The 24492-nt window shown below is 40.8% G+C and overlaps 2 protein-coding genes across 2 annotated transcripts; both read left to right on the forward strand.

The window, feature by feature from the left end:
• The first annotated feature begins 21 nt into the window (after positions 1–21).
• asb8 (ankyrin repeat and SOCS box containing 8) lies at positions 22–5063 on the forward strand. Its single transcript, XM_018666180.2, has 4 exons — positions 22–264; positions 1380–1557; positions 1651–1755; positions 2931–5063. The coding sequence occupies exons 2-4, from the start codon at positions 1429–1431 to the stop codon at positions 3564–3566; spliced, it is 870 nt and encodes a 289-aa protein (XP_018521696.1). The 5' UTR covers positions 22–264; positions 1380–1428; the 3' UTR covers positions 3567–5063.
• Positions 5064–7528: 2465 nt separating this feature from the next.
• On the forward strand, positions 7529–24437 carry atf7a (activating transcription factor 7a). The gene is made up of 12 exons (XM_018666148.1): positions 7529–7639; positions 13083–13154; positions 16286–16382; positions 16608–16720; positions 17172–17336; positions 17564–17712; positions 18150–18243; positions 18348–18470; positions 19599–19748; positions 20032–20220; positions 20656–20761; positions 21304–24437. The coding sequence occupies exons 1-12, from the start codon at positions 7544–7546 to the stop codon at positions 21534–21536; spliced, it is 1587 nt and encodes a 528-aa protein (XP_018521664.1). The 5' UTR covers positions 7529–7543; the 3' UTR covers positions 21537–24437.
• The last annotated feature ends 55 nt before the right edge of the window (positions 24438–24492 follow it).

The following is a 24492-nucleotide window of genomic DNA, read 5'->3' on the forward strand; positions in this document are numbered from 1 at the left end:
TGGGAAAGTACGTACACTTGGCGAAGACATAACCAGTCCAGTTGGGGACCTAAGAGCAGGTACTGACATATCACATGCAGTTAGTTGAAATTATCGCACATTAGCCGGCGATCGTTGGCCGGTCGGGTTTAAATACAGGAAACCCAGGTCTCGAGGAGGAGGGCGTGGCCGCAGTGGTGACGTGTTCAGTGTTTATGTCAAGCCCGAAGCAGCGAACAGTCAGCACGGTAACCTGTCAGACCTTCAAATCGTGGACCGAAAACGGTACGTTGTCCCATTAGCATCGATCATTTATCGATGAAGGATGCGCAGGGTGTTTCAAAGAGCGTTAACATGCATTTGAAAACGAATGTCATTTGATTTTTTTCCGTCTACGAGTGGCGATTATCCCTTGCATCTACAGGCTAATGTTAGCTCGCTAGCCAGCTAACTTGATGCTAGCCGCTGGTCAAAATGTAGCTGGGGATCATTTCTTTTTTTCTCTAAACTAGCCCGTCAGCATCTGTTTGTTTGCCAAGTGGCTCTTGTGATTTGTACATTAACGTTAATCTGTTATTTTTTTAAAGCTGTCACTTGTGATAGACGTGCACCGTTGTTACAGACTGTCTTTTGTTTTCTTTTGTTGTGGAACATGTTCCTTATAAGCGAGCTAACATTAGCTGTCAGTGTCCGTCATTTGTTTACGTCTTGCTATTTATATGACTAATTTTGCTGACAATTGAGTGCTCTTGCTCATGGGTGACTTCAAGTAAGTAGCATCAGTAGGTCAATGTTGGGCATCAGCTCTCAGATTGACAACAGCACAAGCATGCACTATCTGGATAGCATGATCGGAGCTTGGTGTCCTGACAGTACTTCTTCACCCCAAAATAATGATCATTATCGAAGCGCTGGAAATGGTTCATTTGTTTCAATTAACTAAGGAATTATTTATTGAATGAAAATTAGATTCTAACATAGGTACAGTCGAAATCACGATTCTTGCCCTCTGCATATGATGTGAGATTTAAACATAGGTTGTATTAATAACTCTAGTTTAAAATTAAAAAAAAAAAAAAAACTTGGACTACTTATATTAAATAAACCTCCTCACAACAAACCTGATTATGTACTCTAAGTGTGATAGTTGATTTTACATTCAATTAAAAAGGTTTCTGTGTGCGCATTTATATCTCCATTGGGAAAGCCATTAATTTTGCAACACCAACACTGTGCTATGTCTGTCTGTGTTAAAGCAACATAATATAATGAAGCAGTCGGGTAACACACACACCCTTTAAAAATTGTCATTCATTTTATTCTGGTATTCTCTAAATACTGAGGAATCTCCACAGTGTCTCATGGTTTTTAACTCCAGCTTCTTGAAAAATGTATTTCAGTGTGTCGTAGTGTCACCCCCTGCCCGGGTGCCATGGTCCTCTGTTACACATGAGCTCTACTATGTGGTACATCATGCAAAGCATTCAAAGTAAATACTCCTTGTCTGAGCGGCTCATCCGCACCATCGCAGCCATCCGCTCATTCCCACACGACAATGTGGAGGATCTCATTCGTAAGGTAAGTGCCTTCCCATCTTTCAGCGTGACTTTATGAGTAATATCTCTCAGTGTCATCAGTGATATTGACACCATTATCCCCTCTATGCCTAAGGGAGCTGATGTGAACCGGATGCATGGCACACTCAAGCCCCTGCACTGTGCCTGTATGGTCGCTGATGCTGACTGTGTGGAGCTGCTACTGGAGAAAGGGGCAGAGGTATGTTGTGGATGACTCCTACACACTCAACCACAAGATTTTAGATTAATCAGCTACCTTGAGAGTTGAACCTTGCTCATGATACTGTGGGTCAGTCATCACACAGAACATAATGAACAAGAATGTTTTGACATGTGACACTGAATAGTTGGTTGCCAAAAACATTGAAGCAAAAGCTGTGTTGTTAGAAAATCAAGCATGGAATTGAAATAATGAGATAATGGCAGTGTAGCAGTTTTTGTCATAAAAGTTTGCTGTTTGTTAGTGTTAGATATTGAAGTTTCTACTAAGCACCTGAACACACCAATTAAGTAGTGTTCCCATTTTAAGTTACAGTGTAGCTGCAGATAGTGCAGCTTTGATAAATGTAAACCTCAGCATGATATTTGCTGAGGGAGTCATCTGTCTCATGTGTCATACTGTGCTGTAATGAAATTAAACCAGTGGCTGCCAAAAAGGTAGGAAAATTGCAATCATTTATCTTAGTAATACTAATACTGTTGATGTTTGATGCTGACGGCTGGCTGTAACATGGAATATATATTATTGAGAGAAACTGTGCAAAACTACCATTATGGTCCTTTTAAAGGGTCGGTTCAAGCTAATTAGAAAAAATCTTATTTACCACTAACAATATACAGCCCCATAGATAGAGTCGATTACATTACAACTCCGCTTTTGTTTGAGGTACTCACAGTGTTGGAAAATAAATAAAAAAGATCCAACAGCTACGTGTCTTTCCAGAAACTGTGTCCCTGTTACTCTAGATAATCACTGTGAACAGTTTTCATGGTGATTATATCTTTGGTGGAAAGTAGTTTCTCTGAACATGTTCTTTGTAATTTGGGTGAACCAACCCCTCAATTGTAAAGGCCCCGTGGCAGGGCAATGATCAGCACAAGCGGCTCTAACAGTTTGCAGTTCCTGACCTTGAAATTGGCTGCCATTCTGTGTGGTGTCTTGGTGTCCAATCACCACACTTTCAGATCTGTATAGCACTTCACCTACCCCTTTTGCACTTAAATGAACCAAAAGAAGAGTTGCTATTGGAGACACCCACGCAATCTGTGTGCCCAAGACCTACCACTTTGCTCTAGTTGTTGCATTTGTGTGATTAAAAAGTGTTGTTAACTCTTCAGCGTAAGACTGCTAAATATATTGACTTTACTTATCAGGTGAATGCTTTGGATGGATACAACCGCACAGCACTGCACTATGCAGCAGAGAAGGATGAGAGCTGTGTGGAGCTGCTGTTGGAGTACGGGGCCCAGCCAAACGCCCTGGACGGCAACAAGGACACTCCACTTCACTGGGCCGCCTTCAAAGATAACCCAGAGTGTGTGAGGGCCCTGCTAGAGAGCGGGGCCTGTCCCAATGCCCGGGACTACAACAATGACACTCCTTTGAGCTGGGCAGCCATGAAGGGCAACCTGGAGAGTGTCAAAGTGCTATTAGACTATGGAGCCCAGGTCCATGTGACCAACCTGAAGGGCCAGACGCCTATCTCCCGACTGGTGGCCCTGTTGGCCCGGGGCCTGGGCACTGAACAGGAGGAGGAGTGCCTTGAGTTGCTGTGCCGGGCAGCAGGGCGGTTTGAGATCCGACGGGCGGACGGCACCCTCCCTAGGGAGCTGAGCAAAGATCCCCAGCTGCTGGCGAGGCTGACCAACATGGTGGCTCAGGCTCCCACGCTGCGCTCTCTGGCACGCTGTGCTGTCCGGCAGAGTCTCGGGGTGCAGTTCCTCCCCACTGCTGTAAAAGAGCTTCCTTTACCAGAGACTATCAAAGACTATCTACTGCTGAGAGACTGAGGTGATGAAACCACTGGCTGATCATTAGACAGCTCATCACACTGCATTTACTGGCAAGGAAGTGTCTCCATTGAATTATAGGATAGTGTCTGACAGTGGCCCTCATTTATTAAATCTTTTTGCAAATTAATACAGACTTATGCACAAGGAGAAATGAACAAAACTCTTATGTTTTTTTTTTTTTAATTGTCTAGTGCACAAAATCTAAATGAGCAGTACAGATAACTACAGATTGATGCATTTGATCAGTTTCAGCTGAAGGAGCAAACCTCCACCAATGCATTTTCTTCATGTTGTGATATAACTTCTAGCCTGTTAAATGGAAGCCCACTTTGTATGCAGTGCAGAAAGAAACTAAAACATCAGATTAATGCCTACTACATGAAGCTGAATGTGTCCAATCACCCAGCCTTTCTCAACATGTTCATACACAGCCAATGCATCTTTAAAAATAATTTTAAATAGTTATATTCATTTTTTTTGTGTGTGTGCAAAATTGACAAGTATTGAATATAAAATTTTAAAACTTAAATCTTTTGAAAAACTTGATGTATCACCATGGTTTATCACAGAGGATGAGGAAAAGCTTGAGTATGGCGATAAAATGAGGATATTCTCATTGTAAGGTGCAATTTTTAAATTTAATAATTTAAGTTTATGAATGAGGGCTAATGTCTAATGATGCAGACTGTCCAGTAATTCAGTCAGAGGATGCAGTTCCTGAAGTAGTGCTCAGGAGCGAATGTCATGTAGTTTGTATGCTAGTTGGGAGTGGCCATCTTTCTCTCAGCGATGTCCCAGTGAGCTCATGGTACAGTCATTTTTGCAATACCAAGGGAAAAAGAAATGAATGAAATAAAGAAACCTACTTTGACCAGAGCAGAAAAGAACTGTTTTGTTATTTGTCACGTAAAGGCAACAAAACATTTCAGAATATTATCATTGGATTCACAGATTGGCTTCACAAAATGTGCCAGGCACACTTACCCTGCCTCCGTTTAGTCTAATGATCATCACTGTTAGAAGTGATGTAAACATGCCTGCTGTCATATGTGATTTAATATTTATTTGGGATTTATTTTAATGAAGGGTGCAGTTGCCAAGGTGGTTTTTTTCTTTTTCTTTTTCTTTTTTTTACTACAATGTATGTTTCCAGTCTTAACCTACAGACGTTTGGGTTTTCAAGGGTGCTGACAGGTCCAACATTTTGCAGGATATGTTTAAAGATTATTTTTAATTAAATGTTTAAATGTTAGAACCATGGAATGGCATGATTACTAAGTTTTTGTCCTTGAAAGAATTCACTAAGTAAGTTTGCAAAATGTATTTAAGTTTGTTACGGTATCTGTCTCAAATCTGACCATTTCTGTGCTTGGTTTTGTTTGCTTGTTCTGCAGATGTGAAAAAAAATTAATCTCTTAGATTATGTCTTGTGTACACCTGAAAAAATGCTTTTTTCTTTGTCAACATAATGAAAGTAAATGCCTTTATATTCCATTTATTTTTTTCTCTCCATTGTTCTTTACAAATAGTGTGCACTCATTAAGTTGTTTAAACAGAAAACAAAATTATAAACATTTGGCAGTGTCACATTATTGGTCAGACTCAAATTAGATTTTATTTCCATGGATATTTTTCACAGCAGATATTTTGACTTGTAGAAAAAGCACAGGTTTTACTTACAACATGAACAATGGTTCTGTTATATTCAAGTGAGCCAGTGAGAGAAATGTCAAATGGAATTCAGCCATCATTAATTTGATCATTTACACCTGTGCTTGTCCTGTGTGACATGTCAAAGTGTCTTTCATGAGAGAGACCTAATACCTGCACCTTAAATACCGTGTGATTAAGTACCCAGGCTCAATTCTTTGGGATTAGAAGTTGACATGCACCTGTAAGGGAAATCTCTGTCCACGAAAATATGTGATAGCAACACATGCTGTTACGTCCCTAATAAATATACACAATTGTACTGAAGTAATACTCAATATGTAACATTATCTGCCAGGTAAAAAACATATACAACAGTGTGAATATTGACTCAGTGGAGAAAAGTGGAGACTACAATTTAACTATGTGAGACTCTGTCTTCATTAGTGGTGTTGGACTGAATGCAGCTGTGATCTCCTAGTGCCTGTGTAATTACAGTTTTACTGCACTCATTAGACTGAATCACAGTCATTACAATAAGAGGCCCAGAGGAGCTCAAATATGAGAAACCACATGATAAATATGCAGCCAGAACTGTTACTTAGAGCTGTTTCCAAGGAATTCCAAATTTTTGGACATCAATCTACTTTGATCCCCCAACAACGTTATAATGAGAAAAGGGGTGGGGATGAGACAACATACAACAACTAAAGAGTTTTAGATTTATTTTGACACTGTATTTACTTTGTTGGAACAGGGATGAACTAAAACATCCAGGGAGGATAGTCAGAGAAATTGCTTACATCTGTCTCTTGAAAGCAATACCACAGATAACTTAAATACAGACAGTTCTCAAATTATCCACTGGGGGTCTCTCTAGCCTGTCTCTGAATTCACATCAGCTGGCTTGTACAGCAGCCACCAAAAGAGATGTTCAGTGTGATTTGTGTATTCATGGGAAATTTGAGTGTTAAGTAACAATTGCTGTGGATTACATCAGCTGGTTTATCTTTAATAAATTAAACTTTTGAAACATATACACATAAAAAGAAGGTGAATTTGTATGATCTCATGTTCAACCACTGTAGCCTTCTTTATTTTGACGCTCACTTCCAAGGAGAGAGAATAGGGTGAGAGTATCAGGAAGGAAACCAAAGCATGAGAGGATGAGGCCGCCTTTATTTTCCATGTTCGTATGTTCATACAACAGTTTCAACAGTTATCACGTGAAGTGTAACACTGAATGCAACAGTTCTTCAGTATTTCAAAGGAAGGAAGATGAATATGATTTTCACCACTTAACCACTAGTTAGATATAACTTACAGATACATAATATATTTAATGGCCTTTTATATCCTATAGTACAACAGAAACAGCAGTTATGCACAGTCACTCATTAGGAAATGGCACACTGATATCAAATTGCATGTGGGTCCCTTTTGAAATACATTTTAAACCTAATCCTCTAATGACCATCTTGAGAAAAAGATCAATATCAATATACAATATGTATATCACATTTTCTTATACTCAACTGGTTTTTGATTCAAACATATGTTTCAGCAATGAAGTCTGAGGTGTTTCTAATATTCTGCCCCCCTCGTGTGCAAACAGGAACGACAACAAATATCGAAATACCTCTCAATAAGTGCTTGTATTTTAACTTACAAGTTATATTTTCTGCTACTTTATACTTTTTACTTGACCGCATTTATTTGACAGGTTTAGTTACTTTGCACATTTAGATTAATAATACAAAATACTATCAATAAATAATTTCAGCAGGTTGTTGCCTTGTACAAGTGTAATTAATGAAGTGGCCACTGATACGTAGTGTAATGTTGTAAAACCTGTCAGTGAAAACTTCACGTAGTAACAATATGTTTAGAGGGCTGATAACTGTTGAGATTTCAGACTGTGTAGATATTACTGATGACTCTCATGAACACTGGAGATACATGTCTTTGCTTGCTTATCTGTACATGTGTAACATTGCATGTATTTAAAGGGGAAGGGGCACACTGAGGGTACATGCATGCAGGGCCCACATTTTTGTGCTACGCCGCTGAGATAGAGTTACATAGTTTAATAGCGACAAGGCAACGGGGAATTTTGACAAGTCCACCAGACGCTGGGGAGGAGACATAAGTGGCGTGTGTTTCTCCAGTGTCTGGATTGACAGAAATAATATATTACGTTTGGTCCACTCTTCTCCAAATACAAATGTGAAAAGAACAAATAAGAGTCTTGAAATTGCAACCGAAAATCAGGAGTCGCCGTTCTCAACGTCCGAACACACATTGTTAACGTCTGGTGATAACTGATGCGAATTCTCGCGGTAATTCGACGTCGAGGGGAGTGTCAAATTCCAAGAGAGAGGAGAGGAGAGGAGAGGGGAGCTAGAGAGAGGGGCGCAAGGGTGAGTTTGTAAACACTTTATTACCCTTTAAAATTTCCATAGAATTGTTGACTACGCTATATTACGACAAAGTAGCATCCGGTGCGACATGTTTCAGTGTTTGTTCTTGCTAAAACTACGCGTCTATTTAATTGTCAAAACTGTTCTGGCAGCTACAACGCTTCATTCGGACCCACTGTCTCGCTTTGCACTCAAGTGTCAGTCCGCTAACCAACCAACTGCTAGCTTTTTTTCTGCTTTTGTGATTGTGACTGTCCGGAATGTGCTTAAAATACACCAGTTCACTTCGGGAATAATTAAAGTAGTGTCAATGTTTGTTTGCTGTCATCGCAGAAACTGCTAGTAGCGCTGTTATTACTGATTTTGAATGTGCGTTCGGCCTGTTGTTAACGCTAGCCACGCCAGCTAGCCATTAGTTTTGCGTGGATACAAAAAGTTGATTTCGGGTTTTTTAGCCAATAAGATTCAGCCAGTCGATCTTATTGACAGGGTCTAAAGCTTTGCGTGCATTAGATGCTGTTGATTGACGTCCATATAGCCAATTGCTGAAAAGAAAAGGCGGTCTTGTTACGGGAAAAGGCAGGGCTAGAGTGTGCCCGTACGTAGCCAGAGGGTAATGGAGGCTAAAAGAAAGACAAACTTTTTCAAGCCAGCCAACGTTGTCTGGAAGAAGAAACTATAGTTTGCAGGAGTTTAGGATTTCAGTTTGACGTTGACCCTTTTTAGATGCCCAAAACCCCTGGAAAAAATATTTGCCTGTCTGTTTTTTGGCGGTAGAATATTATGCGATGATAATCTGGGTCTGCAAGGAGAGCCTCAAAAGAGCTCAAAGTCTCAAGTAATAATGATATCCATAGTATTGCAATTTGAGCTGTTGAACGCCCCAGGATCCGCATCCCCATGCTTGTCAACACCTTCATTAGGAATGTAGGTCATGTTTTTGGCAGAGTTGTACTTCATTCCATCACATAGAGAAAGTGCTACACCAGAGAAAACTGCAGTCTGTTTAGTCCAACCAGACATCTTGTCCCACTCTCAGTAATCACATACATTTGAAATTATGCAACATAAACGTTCTTTGCTGCAAATTAAATGTCATCACATAACATACATGGTGAATAAAGTTTTGTTATATATATTAGCTGAGATGTCACTGAGTTAAAATCTGTCTATTTTATTATAGGTTTGTGAATTCATTATTGGACTGATGATGTGTTTGAGCTTTAAGCGTAAATGATTTAGCAAACTTATTTTCCGCACCAGAGGCTGTACGGGCTCTTACTTTAGATGAAAAGCAAAACATCAAGTGACATGGCCTTTTTTTCTTTTGAATTTTTATTTTTGGAACCAAAACCTCACGGCAAGTGCTTTTAAAAGTTTCCAACCAGGAATCAGATCATCACAGTGTTTCTGATTTAATTTTAGAAAACTGCCTTGGGTCCATCCTGTATTGTCCTGCATTGTCTGCTGGCTTGGCATGGATTTAGCTTTTAGGCCTTGTTAGTTATGCAGACATGGATATAGGATTTCATTTGTTCCATTTACCAAATCTCATGTTCACTTTGCTTACATAAATACATATTGGCTGTTGCACACACCCAGCCACAGCCTAGATCCCTGGTCTCTAAAGCTCATAGCCCACATTTACAAGACCTCACCTGTAATCCAGCAAAAACCCACGATCCTTCACTTGACCAATTCTTGACTGCGTTCTTCTCTCTTTCACTGTTTTGCTCTCTCCTTCCCCCTCCTTTACTTTTTTTCCTTTTTGTGGGGTCTCCCCTACCCTCTGGCAATTCAAGCCTCAGATTCCAGAGTCATGGCTGCAGCGCGAGCTATTAATACAGTTTGTTTAGCCAGTTTCCTAGCAGGCGGCATCAAACACTGGATGGCTGTGGCTGATTATAGCTGGGACTCGTTCCTCTACACCTGCTGAGTTGGAGAAATCCAAGTTAACGGTGGGACTTTGGCAGCAGCTCAATGAGAAGGACAGGAATTAGAGCACTTTGAGTGCTTCCATGTCACCTTGGATGAAAGGAGGCGAAAATAGGTGGACTTGATATCCCTGTCTGTAATGAATATCAGTGATGTGCATCGGGACTAATGTAACTAGCAGACTGATTTATTGTCTCTGTTAGAGTTGAGGTCTGAATGAAGGAGAGCATTTTACAGTGTGCTGTAAAACTTTACACTGTCAACTCATTAATTACTCTGAGTTTATTCTCAGTGAGACACATCTGACAATCAAAGTAGTAAATTACCAGTGTCATTTCTTTCCGTATGGCACTGCAGTTTTTGAAGATGTCCCTCAAGATAGATTGTCTTACCACAGAACCAAGCAATGGATGCTGAAGAAAGGACCTTAACACATCTGTCATAATCAGGTTAAGATATTGATTGGGGCAGCTATGAAAACAAATGGTATTTTCCACCCCTGTCATCTGGAATTTATGGTGGACTTCACACAAGATCAGATCCCACATTTCATGTCAGTGCCAGCCAGCCAAGTTAATGTCTAGCATGTCTTTAGTAAGATGTAAACTCTGAAATCTGTTCCTACTCCTCACGCCAGATGTGTCCATTTCCCCACACAGTCCACACCCTCGGTATAACGAGCTAGACGGAGTATCTCGTTTGCAGACACATCTCTGCCCAAATAGACTCAGTGGATTGGAAGCACTTTGTGAGGGTCCTGGCACTGATCTGTTGTCTTTCTCCTGAGCATGGGAGGTCTGCAAGAAATCAGACTGCTCTGCTTCATCGGCCCTTTGATGTGCGCAGAGAGGGACTTGTGTTTTCGCTTGCAAACACGATGCAGACTCCTTTTCCTCATAAAGGCACAGAGCTGAGAGACACAACAGTTAGGCCTGTTGCAGGCCCGGCGTCATGGGAGAGCGTCGTATTCCAGCGCAAGGCTTCAGTAATCATGTGTTGGCTCAGGGGCAGCTGTCCTCGGCAGAGGGAGAAATGGAGGGAGAAAGGAGGAAAATGTACTGACTTCAACATTGGGAAAACTTTCAGACATTTATGCCTCGCCAACATAATGAATAATCTGTCCCACTCAATAATGTTAGGCCACATGCTCAACTCATGTAGTTGGTACAACAGAGATTAATGTGGTCAGTAACTCAGTAATATTACAATACTAAACATGTCTAACTGACATTGCTTTCCCATTTGTGGAACAGCTGTATATTTTAAGTTGGATAATGAATGAGCAGCTCTTTTTTAATGAATAAGCTTTACATACAGTGTCAAAACAACACACAGGGACTAAGGCTGTCTTGTCAGATTATCATAGCCAAAGTAAAAGTTCAGGAGGTGGATTAAAGAAAGACATCTAAGATGCAAATTTGAAGGGCTATTATTAAATCATTAAGGTGAGACACTGTCCCTGCTCATGACTGCATTTTAGCTAAACCTTATTGAGTATTGCAGTAATCAGTGACTTTTGTTTATTGAAAGGTTTCTACTTGCATACATAGCAATGTCCTTGATGCATGTCTGTAGTTGCTGTACTGTCAGTGGGACAGTGTTGTGTAATAGCTGCCAGACGTCACTTTGGGCCAGCCGAGAGTGCTAAAACATTAATGTCCCTCGTCCATTGCCATCGCCACCCCTCCAATTCCCTGATTTAAATTTAATGACCAAGTTATTTTTCTAAACTTCCCAGTTTGACTTCACATGGAGCGTTGTTCAGCTGTGCAGAGCAGTACAGTGTGGGGTGGTTTAGTGGAGTTGGAGCTGAGGCGGGAGAGTTGGGGGAGGGGGGTGGGGGGGTGGGGGGTTGTGAGGAGTTATTCTCCTCCGTGGAGACAGCTGATACAAGCAGTAAGCCTCACACAGCTTTAGTTTATGTCACTGCAGCTTCAGGCACAACAGGAGGAGAAACCAAACAGAAGCATGTGCATATTTAACTCTTGACAACAGCATGTATTCAGGAAGAGTGAGATGCAGTATTTGGTTTGTAGTACTGTGAGAGGCTGTGGAAGTGTTTCCAGTACATTCAAATGTCCAACAATACTATCTTTATGCACCTCTGTTTTTACAATATTACCCAATATTTATACTGTGTGAATAGCACACTATTAAAATCCTGAAAATAACTACAACAGCCAATCATATCTAACCTAAAGTTCAACCAACCAGTTAGTGCTAAGTCCACCCCGGATGTCTGAACTCTTAAACTGTTATTAATCAGTACAAACACATCAGTACTATTATACACAGGCATAGACTTTAGATTATAGTGTCCATTGGGCATAACAGTTAAGTTTTTTATTGTAATTTAATTCCACAGTCAGCCAGCAAATGTAGATATTGGAGATACACTTAAATAATATTTATATAATAATAAAACACAATATACAGTTTGAAATTGTCACATTCAAAATGTTATCATAAAAGCTTAAATTTGTCTTTTCCTGAACTTGAGCTACAGTAAAGTGGTACGATTGACTGTTATATCAGATGAACATGGAATGCCTCTGCCTCTGTCACTAGAGCTGTAATTAAGTATTATTGTCACTATCAATTAATCCTGTTAAAAAAAATTGTGAATAATGTCCACAAGTGTCTTATATGACCAACAGTTCAAAATCTAAACATATTCAGTTTGATGTGTCATAAAACAGAGAAAAGCATTTTCCATTTTTGCATGAAAGATTCCTTAAATGATAAATTGATTATCTAAATATTAATTGCTGGAAATTTTCCTGTTCAACTAATTGATTTATGGACTAATTGTTGCTGCTCTACATGTCACCTGCTCTTCGTTTACATTAGTTACATTAGTTTACATACCAAAAACATTTTATTAGATTTTGTCTGTAATGTTTGACGATCGTCTCCATCTGTTTCTAGTATCTCCATAGAGAAACCTCAAGTAAGTTTAGAGTTAACCAGGACAACAGGTATAAGTGAGGTATAGTGTAAAGATATTTGTGGTGTGGATTCACATCAGAGTCCTCAGAAAGCAGATGATGTCTGAGATTGTGCAGAGAGAGAAACAGCTGAATCAGATAGAGGAAGAGACTGAATGAGGGGTACAAGAAGGGAAAAGGTTGGGAGGTGCTGGAGAAGTGAGAAGAGGGAGTGGTAATGAGAGAAGGAGGGATTGGGAGCAAGGGAAACTGAGACAGAAGGAGAAGCAGAGGGAGATGTCTTTGTGTAAATGGTAGCCGTCGTCCTCTCCTGTAAGCGGCTCCTCATTGGCCAACCAGAAGCCCCCCTGTGTGAAGGAAGTATCACCAGGGAAACTTCGTCTCGCTGCCTCTGTGCGTGTTTTCCTTTTTGCCAGGGTTATTTTTAAATAGCATTCGGCTTCCTGCTCAGACTAAAGACTACAAGCCACAGCATCCCTGTTTTGTTGTTTTCAGGATTTTCCAGTTCACAAATCAAGAAAAAAGCCGCAGCAATGTTCTCCTCTTCTCCTCTCCCACAGTTACATTGCAAGCTCTTTGCAAAAATGGGGGACGACCGACCTTTTGTGTGCAATGCTCCCGGCTGTGGACAGGTAAGTCTTCTCCCTCCTTGTCCTGGGTTTCAGGTGTGTGCATGCGTGTGGTGTGCGGTATTTTTGCCTTTGTGTAAGTGCTCTCCAACAGCTGACTGTAACTACTTATGATGACTAAATATTTTTTCCTCTAAATGAAAATGAACTGAAAGCAAAAGAAAAGAGAGATTGTACTGGACATGACACTTTATTTGAGTATATTAAAGCTTCATATATACAATTAGAGAACTTGCTGACCCTGAAAAGACTTCCTGTCTGTAATTTTTGTCGCTCTTTGAATGATCATCACATTGAAAGAATCTAGTTAGCATGCTGTCTTGTGAGACAATGCTGTCTCCTTTAGCTGTGAGTCACTGGAAGCTCCAGTGAGTAATCAGTGCACAGTTATTGTTTCAACCTGTCACTGTTGACTTGTAGCGCCTGCAGACACAGGTTTGAGCCACGGCTGTGACTCAGCTGAGTGCCAATAGTGCGCTCACATGCCTGTAACGTGGTGTGTTGTTGGGGCTTGGCCTCATATCACAGCAAATTAGAAAGAAGTGTGTTTTAGGACTCACGATTATTCAACACAGGAAACATCATGTCTAATGTTGTGCTCAATTAGCTGTCTGATGCTGTGTTCAGTTGGGTGTGATATCTTCACGGCGAAAGATGGATTATCTCTCCTGGGGTCTGGAGGAAGAAAGTGTTTAATGTGGTTAAGAAACATTTGTGATTCACAAGCCCACTTCTATTCTCTGGTCAGAAGTCTGTCAGAAAATCTGTTGTACACAGGGTTTGCGGTTTGAACAGCAGCCATGTAAAGCAGTTAAACATGCCTGTGTTTGATAAATAAATGATGATTTGTTTGGTTATTTTCTTCTCAGAACATTATGGACATCTAGGGACCCCTTCCCTGACAAAAGACATTTTATCTCTCCTTTGACATGTTTCTGTTGTGTACATACTCTGCATATTTAATTTGTCATTGTCATTATTAATTTAGCTTACAGTTAAAGCAACAGAATCGCATGGTAGCTTTTGAAGGCAAAGTGACGGATGATGACGGTGCAGGTCTACAGCTGTGGCACTGTCACCAGCTTTGTTTGAGTGTCAAACTGTTGTACAAACAGGTCTAAAATCGTAGTATGGTGTGATGGTGCTAGATTTTTGAGTGTGATACCACAACACCGCCTTACTTTGAGGAACACAAATACGTTTATCTACAAAACCCTTTTTGTAAATGTACTTAAGAATCCCAAATGTTAAAGTCATATGAATATTTTTTTAGGTGGAAACACAACATTAAAATATTTTCATATATTTCCTCTCGTATAGCTCTGTTTTGGTCTCTGCCAATTCCTGAGGGAAAAAATCTGACTCTGACACTGACTCTGACAGTGCTCTATTACATTCATGAGCTAGCATTAGTTGTGAAATTTGCGTGTGATTGGTTCCAGGCAGGTAGTGTACAGTGGATTTATCAGATTGTGACACTGAAAAAAGCTGGAATCTGGGTTTGTTGAGGGCAGCTGGACTGAACCAAAACAACAAAAGACACGAAAACTCTCCGTAGAGCTGAGGGAAACTGCAGAGTCGGGTAATAGTTCTCTGTAGGTTTGTCACCATAGGTGACCCCTTTTGCATTACACACACAGTCATTTCGATCCATTGGTTATGAAAAAATATTGATCAGTGCAGCTTTAAATGTTGTCTAAGTCAAATGTTATCTAGCAGAAATTTAAATCACAACAAGACCAGGAAGCTGTTTTGTTACGTCACAGTTTTCAGTACTCCAGTGCCACACATTATGTCAGCCAGTTTAGGTGTCATTATACAAATTGTGGTTAAGTCTAGACTGTCACGTATGACTGTTTTACTTGCCTTGAATAATGTAATCTTTGATGCTGATTTGTGTACATTTAGACACGGAACATCCTTTATGTTACAAGTGCCTTATGTCCAAATGCTGTTTTACTGCTGCCCTTTACAAGCAACAGTTGTCTACCAGGAAAGTCTGAATCATGCCCATAATAGAACAAGGATGATTGACTCCTGGCTTTGCTCAGGGTTTTCCTTTTACCAAGTTAACAACAACAACAACAACAACAAGCCCCCCATTATATGATGCCCAGTATTTACAGTGTGGGGAGGGATAATCCTAACTGCCAGTATCTCATACAGGGAGATTATCTTGAGATAGTTTCCTCCACAAGACCCAACTGCCTTGCTCAGAGTAAAGAGACAAATGAGACATGTAGTTGTATTGGTGATGCTGCCTGGTAGGGCTAAAAATAAGTCCCATGACACTTGACTGTGTTTCCACTTCACTCTCACGACTGAACTCGCAACTGCAACGCGGCGACCTAAAATAGGCTGCAGCGAATGGTGAATAGGCTGGTGCCAGAGCCAAGATTATTCCTCCTACGTCTCTGACTGATTCACCTCGCCACTTCTCCAAAGAAGAAGTGCCGTGTCTCAGAGGAGAGGGTGGCTATTGGTGTTCTCTTCTAACGGTCTGATTTACCAGACCTTCTGTAGCTCTTGCCCACTGTTAACACCTGATATCTAGAACTTCACAGAGACACAGTTCACAGCATTCATATGTTTTTCACGCTGACGAGCTTGATGACATTCAGTTCTCTGCAAAAACACGTTACACTTGAATTTGCAGCATTTGTTTTGATGTATCAGCTCATTTGGTGATTTTCCATGCAAGTAGTTTTTACAGTTCTTCATCATTTTCTTGACATCTTAAACTGTTGCTCATTCCTGACATTTCTGTGCTGCTAAAATTATTTCAGGCCTCATCCATACCAGCCCTTTTTCTAGATAATTCTAGCTGGTGTAAGGATATTTGAGTCCAGTATCCTGCAGCTATAATAGGCCTGTACAGGGTTTTAAGACATGAGGAACTGTACACCACAGATACAGTTGTCTTTGTGGTTTGTCACATAATGATACGGTATAGGCTACATGTGTTGGGCTACATCTCGGAGAGATTATCTGTCTGTGATTATTGCAATATGATACCTGTGTTATGGTACTAAAAGCTGCTTCTTTAGGTCACCAGGACAAATAGACAATTGCCTCTAGGCTAATTCACCTAATGTACTTATCTTTCCTCTTCTATTGTTGCTCACTTGTTCCAGAGGTTTACCAATGAGGACCACTTGGCTGTACACAAACACAAGCATGAGATGACACTGAAATTTGGACCACCCAGGACCGACTCTGTCATTATTGCAGGTACTGTTTGTCTATAAGACAAACACTCAGCTCTGCTCTTCCTCTTTCTTACATATCCTGTCCTGGCATTCAGATGAAGACTTTTTAGCATACCTCAGCGCAAGCGTATTAAGAAAAGTGACTCCAAAGGCACATGTATGACATGGCTTTCTATATTCAATGCTAAGTGTGAACTAGGTGTGAAAGTGTTACCTATATTTATCTCTGTTCATTCCTGTTTGCCAGACCAGACACCTACTCCCACCCGCTTCCTAAAGAACTGCGAGGAGGTTGGTCTGTTCAACGAGCTGGCCAGCTCTTTTGAACAAGATGATGATGAGAAGAGGGCAAAGAACTCTGTAAGAAAGGCTTGGGGCTGATGATTTTGTCATCTGTGTGTACGTGTGTTTGTGAATGACTGCGTGTATTACTATGCACAGAAACCAAGGATTTTTTTTTCTCTGCAAAGACTCCCATGATGTGAAAAATTATTTTTTACTTCCTTCTTTCTTACCTCAAGTTTTGATCCAGTCAAAAATATGACTTGTAGAAATTCCTGCCTTGTGCACTTTGTCTGTGTATCATCACAGTTTAAACAAACTATTGCAACAGCTTTTTACAAAGATTTTAGTCTCAATGTGTTTTATTGCAGTTAAAGTAGTGTTTCATAAACTGATGGTGTGGTTGTTTGGGTTGTGTGATAAATACCCACTTCCTTTTTTTGATGTACTGTAGTCTACGAAAATGTTATCTCTGCTAAGTAGTGTGAACTTCTCGTTGTCTCTTTCTCACTGTCTCCGTCATTCTCAGCTCCCTGCTGCCAACTCTGTGGCTTTGGACATGACGCTGCAGACGCCATCAGATGTGAAGGTAAAAGAGGAGGCCCCTGTAGAGGTCGACTCCTCGCCACCAGGCAGCCCTGAATCTATCTCTGGAAGATCCGACAGCAGCAGAGAGCCTCTGGTTAAAGGAAAGGTAGGACCGAAATGGGAGGAAGAGGGATTTGCTCAGAAAAGCATGTGCAACCTTAAATGATGTAAAAAGAGTATGGTTCATGTTCAGGTCATTATAACTTTTGCAGTATTACATAAATACATCTTTGGGAAGTGAAACATATTATCTTTTTGCCTTAGAGATGTGATGTCTGATATGAAAAGCGTGTTTCAACTGTAACGTGTCTTCCCACGCCACTAATCTCCTAGGATACCCCTCCCAGGAGTTCAGCCCCCACCCCGACTATTGTGCGTCCAGGTTCCCTCCCACTACACCTGGGCTTTGATGCCCTTCAGCCCACCATGCCATCACCGACCTCTGTCATCACACAGGCACCACCCTCCAATCGTACTCTGGGGTGAGTTTATCAGCATTCTTCTCTTGACCTCTGCTGACCTTTTTAACCCAGATTTTTCTTTTCCATAATGTAGCTTTAAAGGTCTTCAAAAAACATCTGTCTCACATTGTATGGAAATTTCACATGTATATTCGCACCACTGTGCTGAACCTATGTGGTGCTTATGAGTCAGCCTTTCAAAACAAGATGCTATCATGTTTTTTGTGGATGCACAAATTGGAAATATGGCAGTTGTTCTGTGCATACTTATAAACTGACATATGCTGGGTCTCTACAAACCTTGTGTTTTTATGATGCATGTAATTGTGGATTTTGTGGGATTGAAGGAGTGGTGCTACTTGCGTTGTCAAAGAAATTTTGGAGCTATAAGATTGTCATTTCTACAAGTTTGACTGAACCTCCTGTTCCTGTTGTCTCGCTGCTGTCTGTCCGTCTAGTTCGCCAACCAGCCACTACCCCATGATGATGCTTCCCTCTGGTCAGGCAGTGCCTTTGCTCCCTGGTCCCGTACAGATGCCCTCTGTCATTAATGTAAGGCAGACCAACAGTCCTAATATGTTGTATTTCAATTTTATAGCTGAGAAGTTGGTCCAAGTTGTTAACACATGTATTTGTGTTTCGTATCTGGTCTCCAGCTGGCCCGACCCTTGTGCATGGTACCCAACATTCCTGGGATCCCTGGTCCTCCTCTGGGAGGCAGCAGCAGCGGCTCCAACTCCCCCTCTGGCTACAGCAGCATCCACACAGAGGCCAAGATGGTCAGCACTAGATTAGCTCTCTATTTTTATCCCTTTATCTGTTCTTTTTGTCTCCATCTTCACCCTCCAGCCTTCCTCTGCACCAGCTTAGTTTGTTCATCATATGACTTTTTACTGGAGTTACTTGTTTATTTAACCCTTACACCACAGCAACACAATTTGCTCTGAAATAATGATACCACAGAGTACACACAGAGCTCTTTACAAGGATCCCTCTTTGTATTGCAGTTGAAAATATGTGAGTGTGTTCATTGTTTATAGCATTACAGCATACACATAATCACAAATACATCTGCTTTAGTAGATACTCCTATTTATACAAACCACTTGATCCTTCAGTAATAAGTGGAAGATCATTGGTGCCAGTAAATGCTAGGGGTGTTGTGTTGGTGTGCAGACTGTCTTGGCACAGGCACATACGTGGATATCTTGGTATCAAATGCTAAATTTCAGAAGGCTGATATACTTAAATATGCAGTTGACTGGTGGTATGCCTTCAGAGCTGCAGTCAGTTATTTTGCTCCAGATCACAAATCATCAACATCAAGCAACATCATCTGAAAAGTGTTTCAGGAACATGCAAAGCCTCCAGAGCTGAAGCCAATACAAAAGGTTTGTGACAGCACAGGATGTCACGTGAATGTGCTGCTGAAAACAAGGAACTGTTTGATGCTGTCAGGTCAACATGGGCGAGTTCTAGCACCTTTTTAAATTCACTCCTCAGAGAATTCAGGCTTTTCCCAAGGGAAAGGGTGGTACAATCTTGCACTGGATTACATTCCACCATGTAAATTTCAGCCGAAGACACAGTCAGATATATTAATTGCATGAAAACTATGCATGTAGAGCAATCTGTCTGCAGCAGAGTACAAGCACAAACATTACTCACTATAAATAAATTGGCTTTCACGACATGATGCAGCTGGTGCATAAGTGTGATTAACAACTTACTTAAGGCTGTGCTGATGATTAGTAAGTAAGCAAGTGTGGTGTCATTTCTTTCTTTTCCTTTACAGTACTTTTGATGGAGCATTTTCATTTATACTTACACTGTTTATACTGTTGCTTTGTGCAATGTATTCTGGCCCCTGTGCTTCTTAACGATATTGCCTCCTCTTTCTCCTAAAGCGTCTGAAGGCTGCACTGTCCCAGCAGAGCCCATCAGGACAGAGTATGGGGGTCATGGCCATGGGCAGCAGCCCCATGGTGCCTCAGAAGGCAGAACAGAGCCAGCTGCTTGTCCAACAGCCAGATGCTCCATCACCTGCACAACCTCAGGTACTCTATAGTCAAGGCCTTAACTGTACTGTGAGTCCAGTACCAATGTGATTGAAACTTGAAAAGTTTTTGAAATACCCAAAAGTAGCTGAGCTTGTTTAACATATGGCTTATCACCTGTTTTAGTTACAGAAAATAGGGGATGTACTTCTTGTAGTGAGATGACTATGATGTGTTCTGACTAAAATGATGAAACTGTGACTCAAACTTCCCTTTTCTTTCTCGCCTTGCTTCCGCTCCCCTCCCATCTGTCGGTTTCCTTCTCACCCTTTCCCCCCCCTAGGTATCTCCAGCACAGCCTACAGGTGGGCGTCGGCGGCGGACGGCAGATGATGACCCAGATGAGCGAAGGCAGCGCTTCCTCGAGAGGAATCGGGCCGCAGCGTCGCGCTGCAGGCAGAAACGCAAACTGTGGGTCAATTCCCTAGAGAAGAAGGCTGAGGAGCTCAGCACTTTGAACGTCTCACTGTCGGTGAGTGGGCCTGGAGCAGGTGGGCGGAGATGAAATGTGACCCGTGGGAGGCCTGTATCAGTGTGTGTGTGTGCTCACACTGACTGTGCCCACTTGTCAGGGTTTCAACTAGTCTTGAAAGTTTTAGAGGAGTGTTTCAGATAAACGAAATCAGTTTCAGGGAATATTGGGCAATTTCACACGAGTTGTAACTCAAACACATTACAACTTGTTTCACATCTTCATTGTATTATTCAGGTTTCAGGTCATTTTTACACCTTATTTCCACTTCTCCACTGCCAGACTCAAATCCAGACTGTTTACACCTCTAGAGCAATTCTTGGCCAGGAAACAACAGTAACATTACTTAAAGATTTGAAAGGTCAGTTTTTAAATATGTAACTCAGCACTAATGATAATTTTTCTTTGATTTCTCTGATTTTCCCCTCTTGTCAGAATGAAGTGTCTCTGTTGCGGAACGAGGTGGCTCATTTGAAGCAGCTGCTGCTGGCCCACAAGGACTGTCCTGTTACCACCCTACAGAAGAAGACTGCCTACTTAGGTGAGCCCTATGCAGTTATGCCATGTTACTCACCTTGTGGCATGTTAAGAAACATGCAGGAATATGTGCAAAGCATTTGAAGCTATAGAAAACATCAAATAATGACAAAAATCATCACTAATTGTTCTAATTGTTGTTGTGGAAGTCCAGACTCCAGGATGGTATGAGGGTGTCATTTAGATGTAATTAAAGTCAAGTCATAACAAATGTACTGTATGTTTCTGACATTTCACAATTAATGACCCATGGCTGAAAAAAATATTTACCAGATGAATTTGTTTTTATTTTTTTATTTTTTATTTTATTTTGAATTTTGTTTTTGTTTTATTATGATTTTTAGTTTCCTTTCATGTGAATTTTCTTTATTTTTTAAATTGGACTGGGATGTTGTCACTAAATTCACCTACATCATAACTGCTAAACAATAAACATAATGTCCAAACTTCTTCAGTATAGAATTTGTGGAGTGTATTTAAGTTTAAAAGTTAAATGCGTTAGGCAGTTTAAGTAAAAATCTGCACTGTGTTTTTTTTTCTGTGTAGCTGCAGAGGAGAGCATGAAAGACAGCTCAGAGCCTACAGGTTCTCCTGCCCCGGTGATCCAGCACAGTTCTCTGGCGCCCAGCCCTTCTGCAGGGCAAAACGGCCTGAGCTCAAGGGCAGCGGCAGAGGCCATGGCTATGTCTGTGCTGGCAGGAATGGGTCAGCAGCAGAGGGCTGAGAGCGGACCCTCTCACATTATCATGGCTGCACAGTCTCAATCTGCTGCCAGATGATGAGCGATGCCACCATGGCCCAGACTTGGCTCATCAAAGAGGGGCAAAAAAGAGCAGCGGACCCCCCCCCCCCCAAACCTCCTCCTCCTCCTAGACTCCCAACGTCCCCAATCTAGAAGCCCAAATATCTCATCTTCCACTTCCCCCTCTCTCCCCTGCTCTCTCTGACCCTCCTGTGGAGCCATCATGCTGGGGCCTGGAGCTCAGCAGCAGCCTTCTGGGAATGGACTGAGACTTTTGAGAGAGCTTCCTGTTCACTTTGCCATAGACTACAGGGGCTGGACTCCAACCCACCCCCACCCCTTCATCCCCCTCCTCGTTTCCCTCTATGCCTCCCTGCTCATCTCTCCTCACCCTCAGTCAAAATGACTCTTCACTGGACTGTAGGACTGCATCGCTCTGAGTGTACTGCCGTAACGAACTCCCTGTGTGGACGCACGCCAAACAACGTGCACAGTTTTAAACACACAGGTGTTGCATAAACATTCTTGATCAAATCAGATACCAAACAACACACAGGACTTCACACTGTTTTCAGCAGGGAATAGTGCCTTGTGCTCCTCGACTTTTTAGCCATACACACACCCACACATGCCATCACAGCATAACGTCCCTATACATCCTCGGCTCCAAAGATTCAGTAGTTGTCTAGACTTCAGTGACTTAGATCTCAAATATTCACATAAACCTCTTGTAAATGGTCCCACGTCAAGGCGATCTCAACATGGACCCAGAAAAACTTACCTCATTTACACCCCTTTATGATAAAATTTATAAACTGTGTGTGTGATTGGCTCTGTGTGTATATATTTATGTACATCAGAACATAGCAGTTTGCCTACTCCTGATCTGATACATTAATATTTAGATTGTTAGCATGTGACTTTTTCTATTAGGGTGTTATGTTCTTGATACAGTATGTGCAGCTATATTTTTTTAAATTAATTGGCACATCCTCCCAGGTTAGTCCACAAAACCAAAATATATTGGATTGTTCAAGACAGTGTCGTACCCTAAAATTGTTGGTGTAAGAGCAATATGTATTTTCTGAACTGAAGGGAATTTAACCTCTCCTCTCCCCCTCCTTCTCACCTTTCCTCCAAAACAGGCAGTTTTGCTGTTTATTGGTTTGTAAGTGGATGCCTTCTCCTTTTTATCCGAATCTATTCTAGTGACTGTGTTTTCGCTGTGTGGGCCCTGGACTTACTGTAACTGTTATTTTCACACTTCTCAGGATGGTTGCACATCCTTGCTGCTCGTTGGAAGTGCGATTGAACCCCTTAAGTCTCTTTGCTCTTTACCAAACCTATACTAAGCCATAATGACAACAAACCGGATCTCTGAATCTCCAAAGACCACCTGGTACTTGTTCTGGGGCAGGCAGTAAATAGCCGGACTGTTATTTTGTGATTCAGAGGTCACAGTGACACAATCTACAGTATATCACTGCTTGTTTCTTGCACTTACACACAGTCTAACACACAATGTCTGGTCGTTTTGCCTTAAATATCACATTGGTGCCTCCTGATATCCCCCGCTTAAAAATAAGCAGATGTGCTCATGTGAAAATCAGTGGAGCCTTATAAATATTGATTTTTCTTAATCTGTTCATTTCATCAAATGGAAAACAATCATGAGGAACAAAAGATTTGATAACTTGTTGAAGATTCCTCAAAGCCTTTAAAGTTAAGAGTTAATTTAACCATTATTCTCTTCTCAGTGACACAAAATGATACAATACTTGTCTGTCATCTGCTGGAAGGACACGGCAAAGACATCTTCGCTGGTAAAATCTTTGAGGAAGGAAAAAGTTCTGATCTGTCTTGTGACTGTGTCTGAATGGCTCCAGTTCTTTAGAAATCCCACAAAGATATTTTACCCAGATATTGGTATATTTTTACATAAACACCTAAACAAGTGGTTTCCTTTTCTTTCTTTTTTTTTTCCTGTATATTTTTTTTTGTCCCTTTTGTCTGATCATATATTTGCAAGATGTGATATTTCAGAAAAACAAGATATCTGTCCATTAACATGAGGGCATGTCTTTATGCACTAAAATAAGCAAGTTTATTGTTGCTTTGTATTTCTGTTCATTTAAGTTTTTGCAGTTCTCTTGATCTTTTTTTTTTTTTTTAATATTTTTCTCTGTATCTGTACTGTATACATGAATGGGAATTTGCTCAGCAACTTTAATACCTTTCACCTCTGACTGAACCTCTTGTCCTACAGTCCCAATGGCAAGCCCGGCATTTTGTTGTACTTTGAGGCTGGCGCTATATTTGGCTGGCAGTCCCTTATAGACGATTGTTCATATGAAATGAAAATTCAAACTATATTTAGCTTTCATGTTTTCATGTAACTCATGTCATTGGCACCTTTTTCTGTCATTTCTTGTTTTCTTTTGTTGTGTGCTATTGTCAGCACCATACAACCTCCGTCATAATGCTTCTGATTGTACTGATGAATATAGACACAAATTTGTTTTTTGGTTTGTTTTCTCAACAGAAAAATGTCATTAGTCCTTTTTCAAAAAGAGATTTTATCCCCTTTGTATCTTTTAAGATGAATTTGGTCGTGTCTTTTGATGGTCCTTGTCTAACTTATTTTTTACCTAATTGGTTAAATAACAGTTGTCATCACAGTCTTTTGGCATATTAATGTTACTTAGAATCATAATGAAAAGAGCAATTTAATGAAAAATGCAACATTGTGAAAGTTGCACGTAGTGTTTTAATGGTTTTTCACACTCCCATTGTTGGACTGATGATTTCAAAAAATTGTCCTTGTACTGTACATATCTGTACTATATGAATATATTTACTTTTCCATGCATGTCCAAGTGGAATACTATGAACACTTACAGTGCTGCAGTTTTAATTAAAGAAACTACATCTTAATGAACATTATGTGGGTTTGTTTGTTTTCAGCTTAGATTCACAATGACAAAACAATGTTT

This window comes from Lates calcarifer, linkage group LG6 (assembly GCF_001640805.2).
Source record: "Lates calcarifer isolate ASB-BC8 linkage group LG6, TLL_Latcal_v3, whole genome shotgun sequence".
Lineage (NCBI taxonomy): Eukaryota > Metazoa > Chordata > Actinopteri > Centropomidae > Lates > Lates calcarifer.

Bases quoted from the DNA above. Each gene is read 5' to 3' on its own strand.
- asb8 (XM_018666180.2), top strand. From the start codon at position 1,429: ATGAGCTCTACTATGTGGTACATCATGCAAAGCATTCAAAGTAAATAC. The intron at 1,558-1,650 runs GTAAGTGCCTTC...TCTATGCCTAAG, and splicing joins TGGAGGATCTCATTCGTAAG to GGAGCTGATGTGAACCGGAT. The intron at 1,756-2,930 runs GTATGTTGTGGA...TTTACTTATCAG, and splicing joins TACTGGAGAAAGGGGCAGAG to GTGAATGCTTTGGATGGATA.
- atf7a (XM_018666148.1), top strand. From the start codon at position 7,544: ATGCGAATTCTCGCGGTAATTCGACGTCGAGGGGAGTGTCAAATTCCA. The intron at 16,383-16,607 runs GTACTGTTTGTC...CCTGTTTGCCAG, and splicing joins CGACTCTGTCATTATTGCAG to ACCAGACACCTACTCCCACC. The intron at 18,471-19,598 runs GTCAGCACTAGA...TTTCTCCTAAAG, and splicing joins TCCACACAGAGGCCAAGATG to CGTCTGAAGGCTGCACTGTC.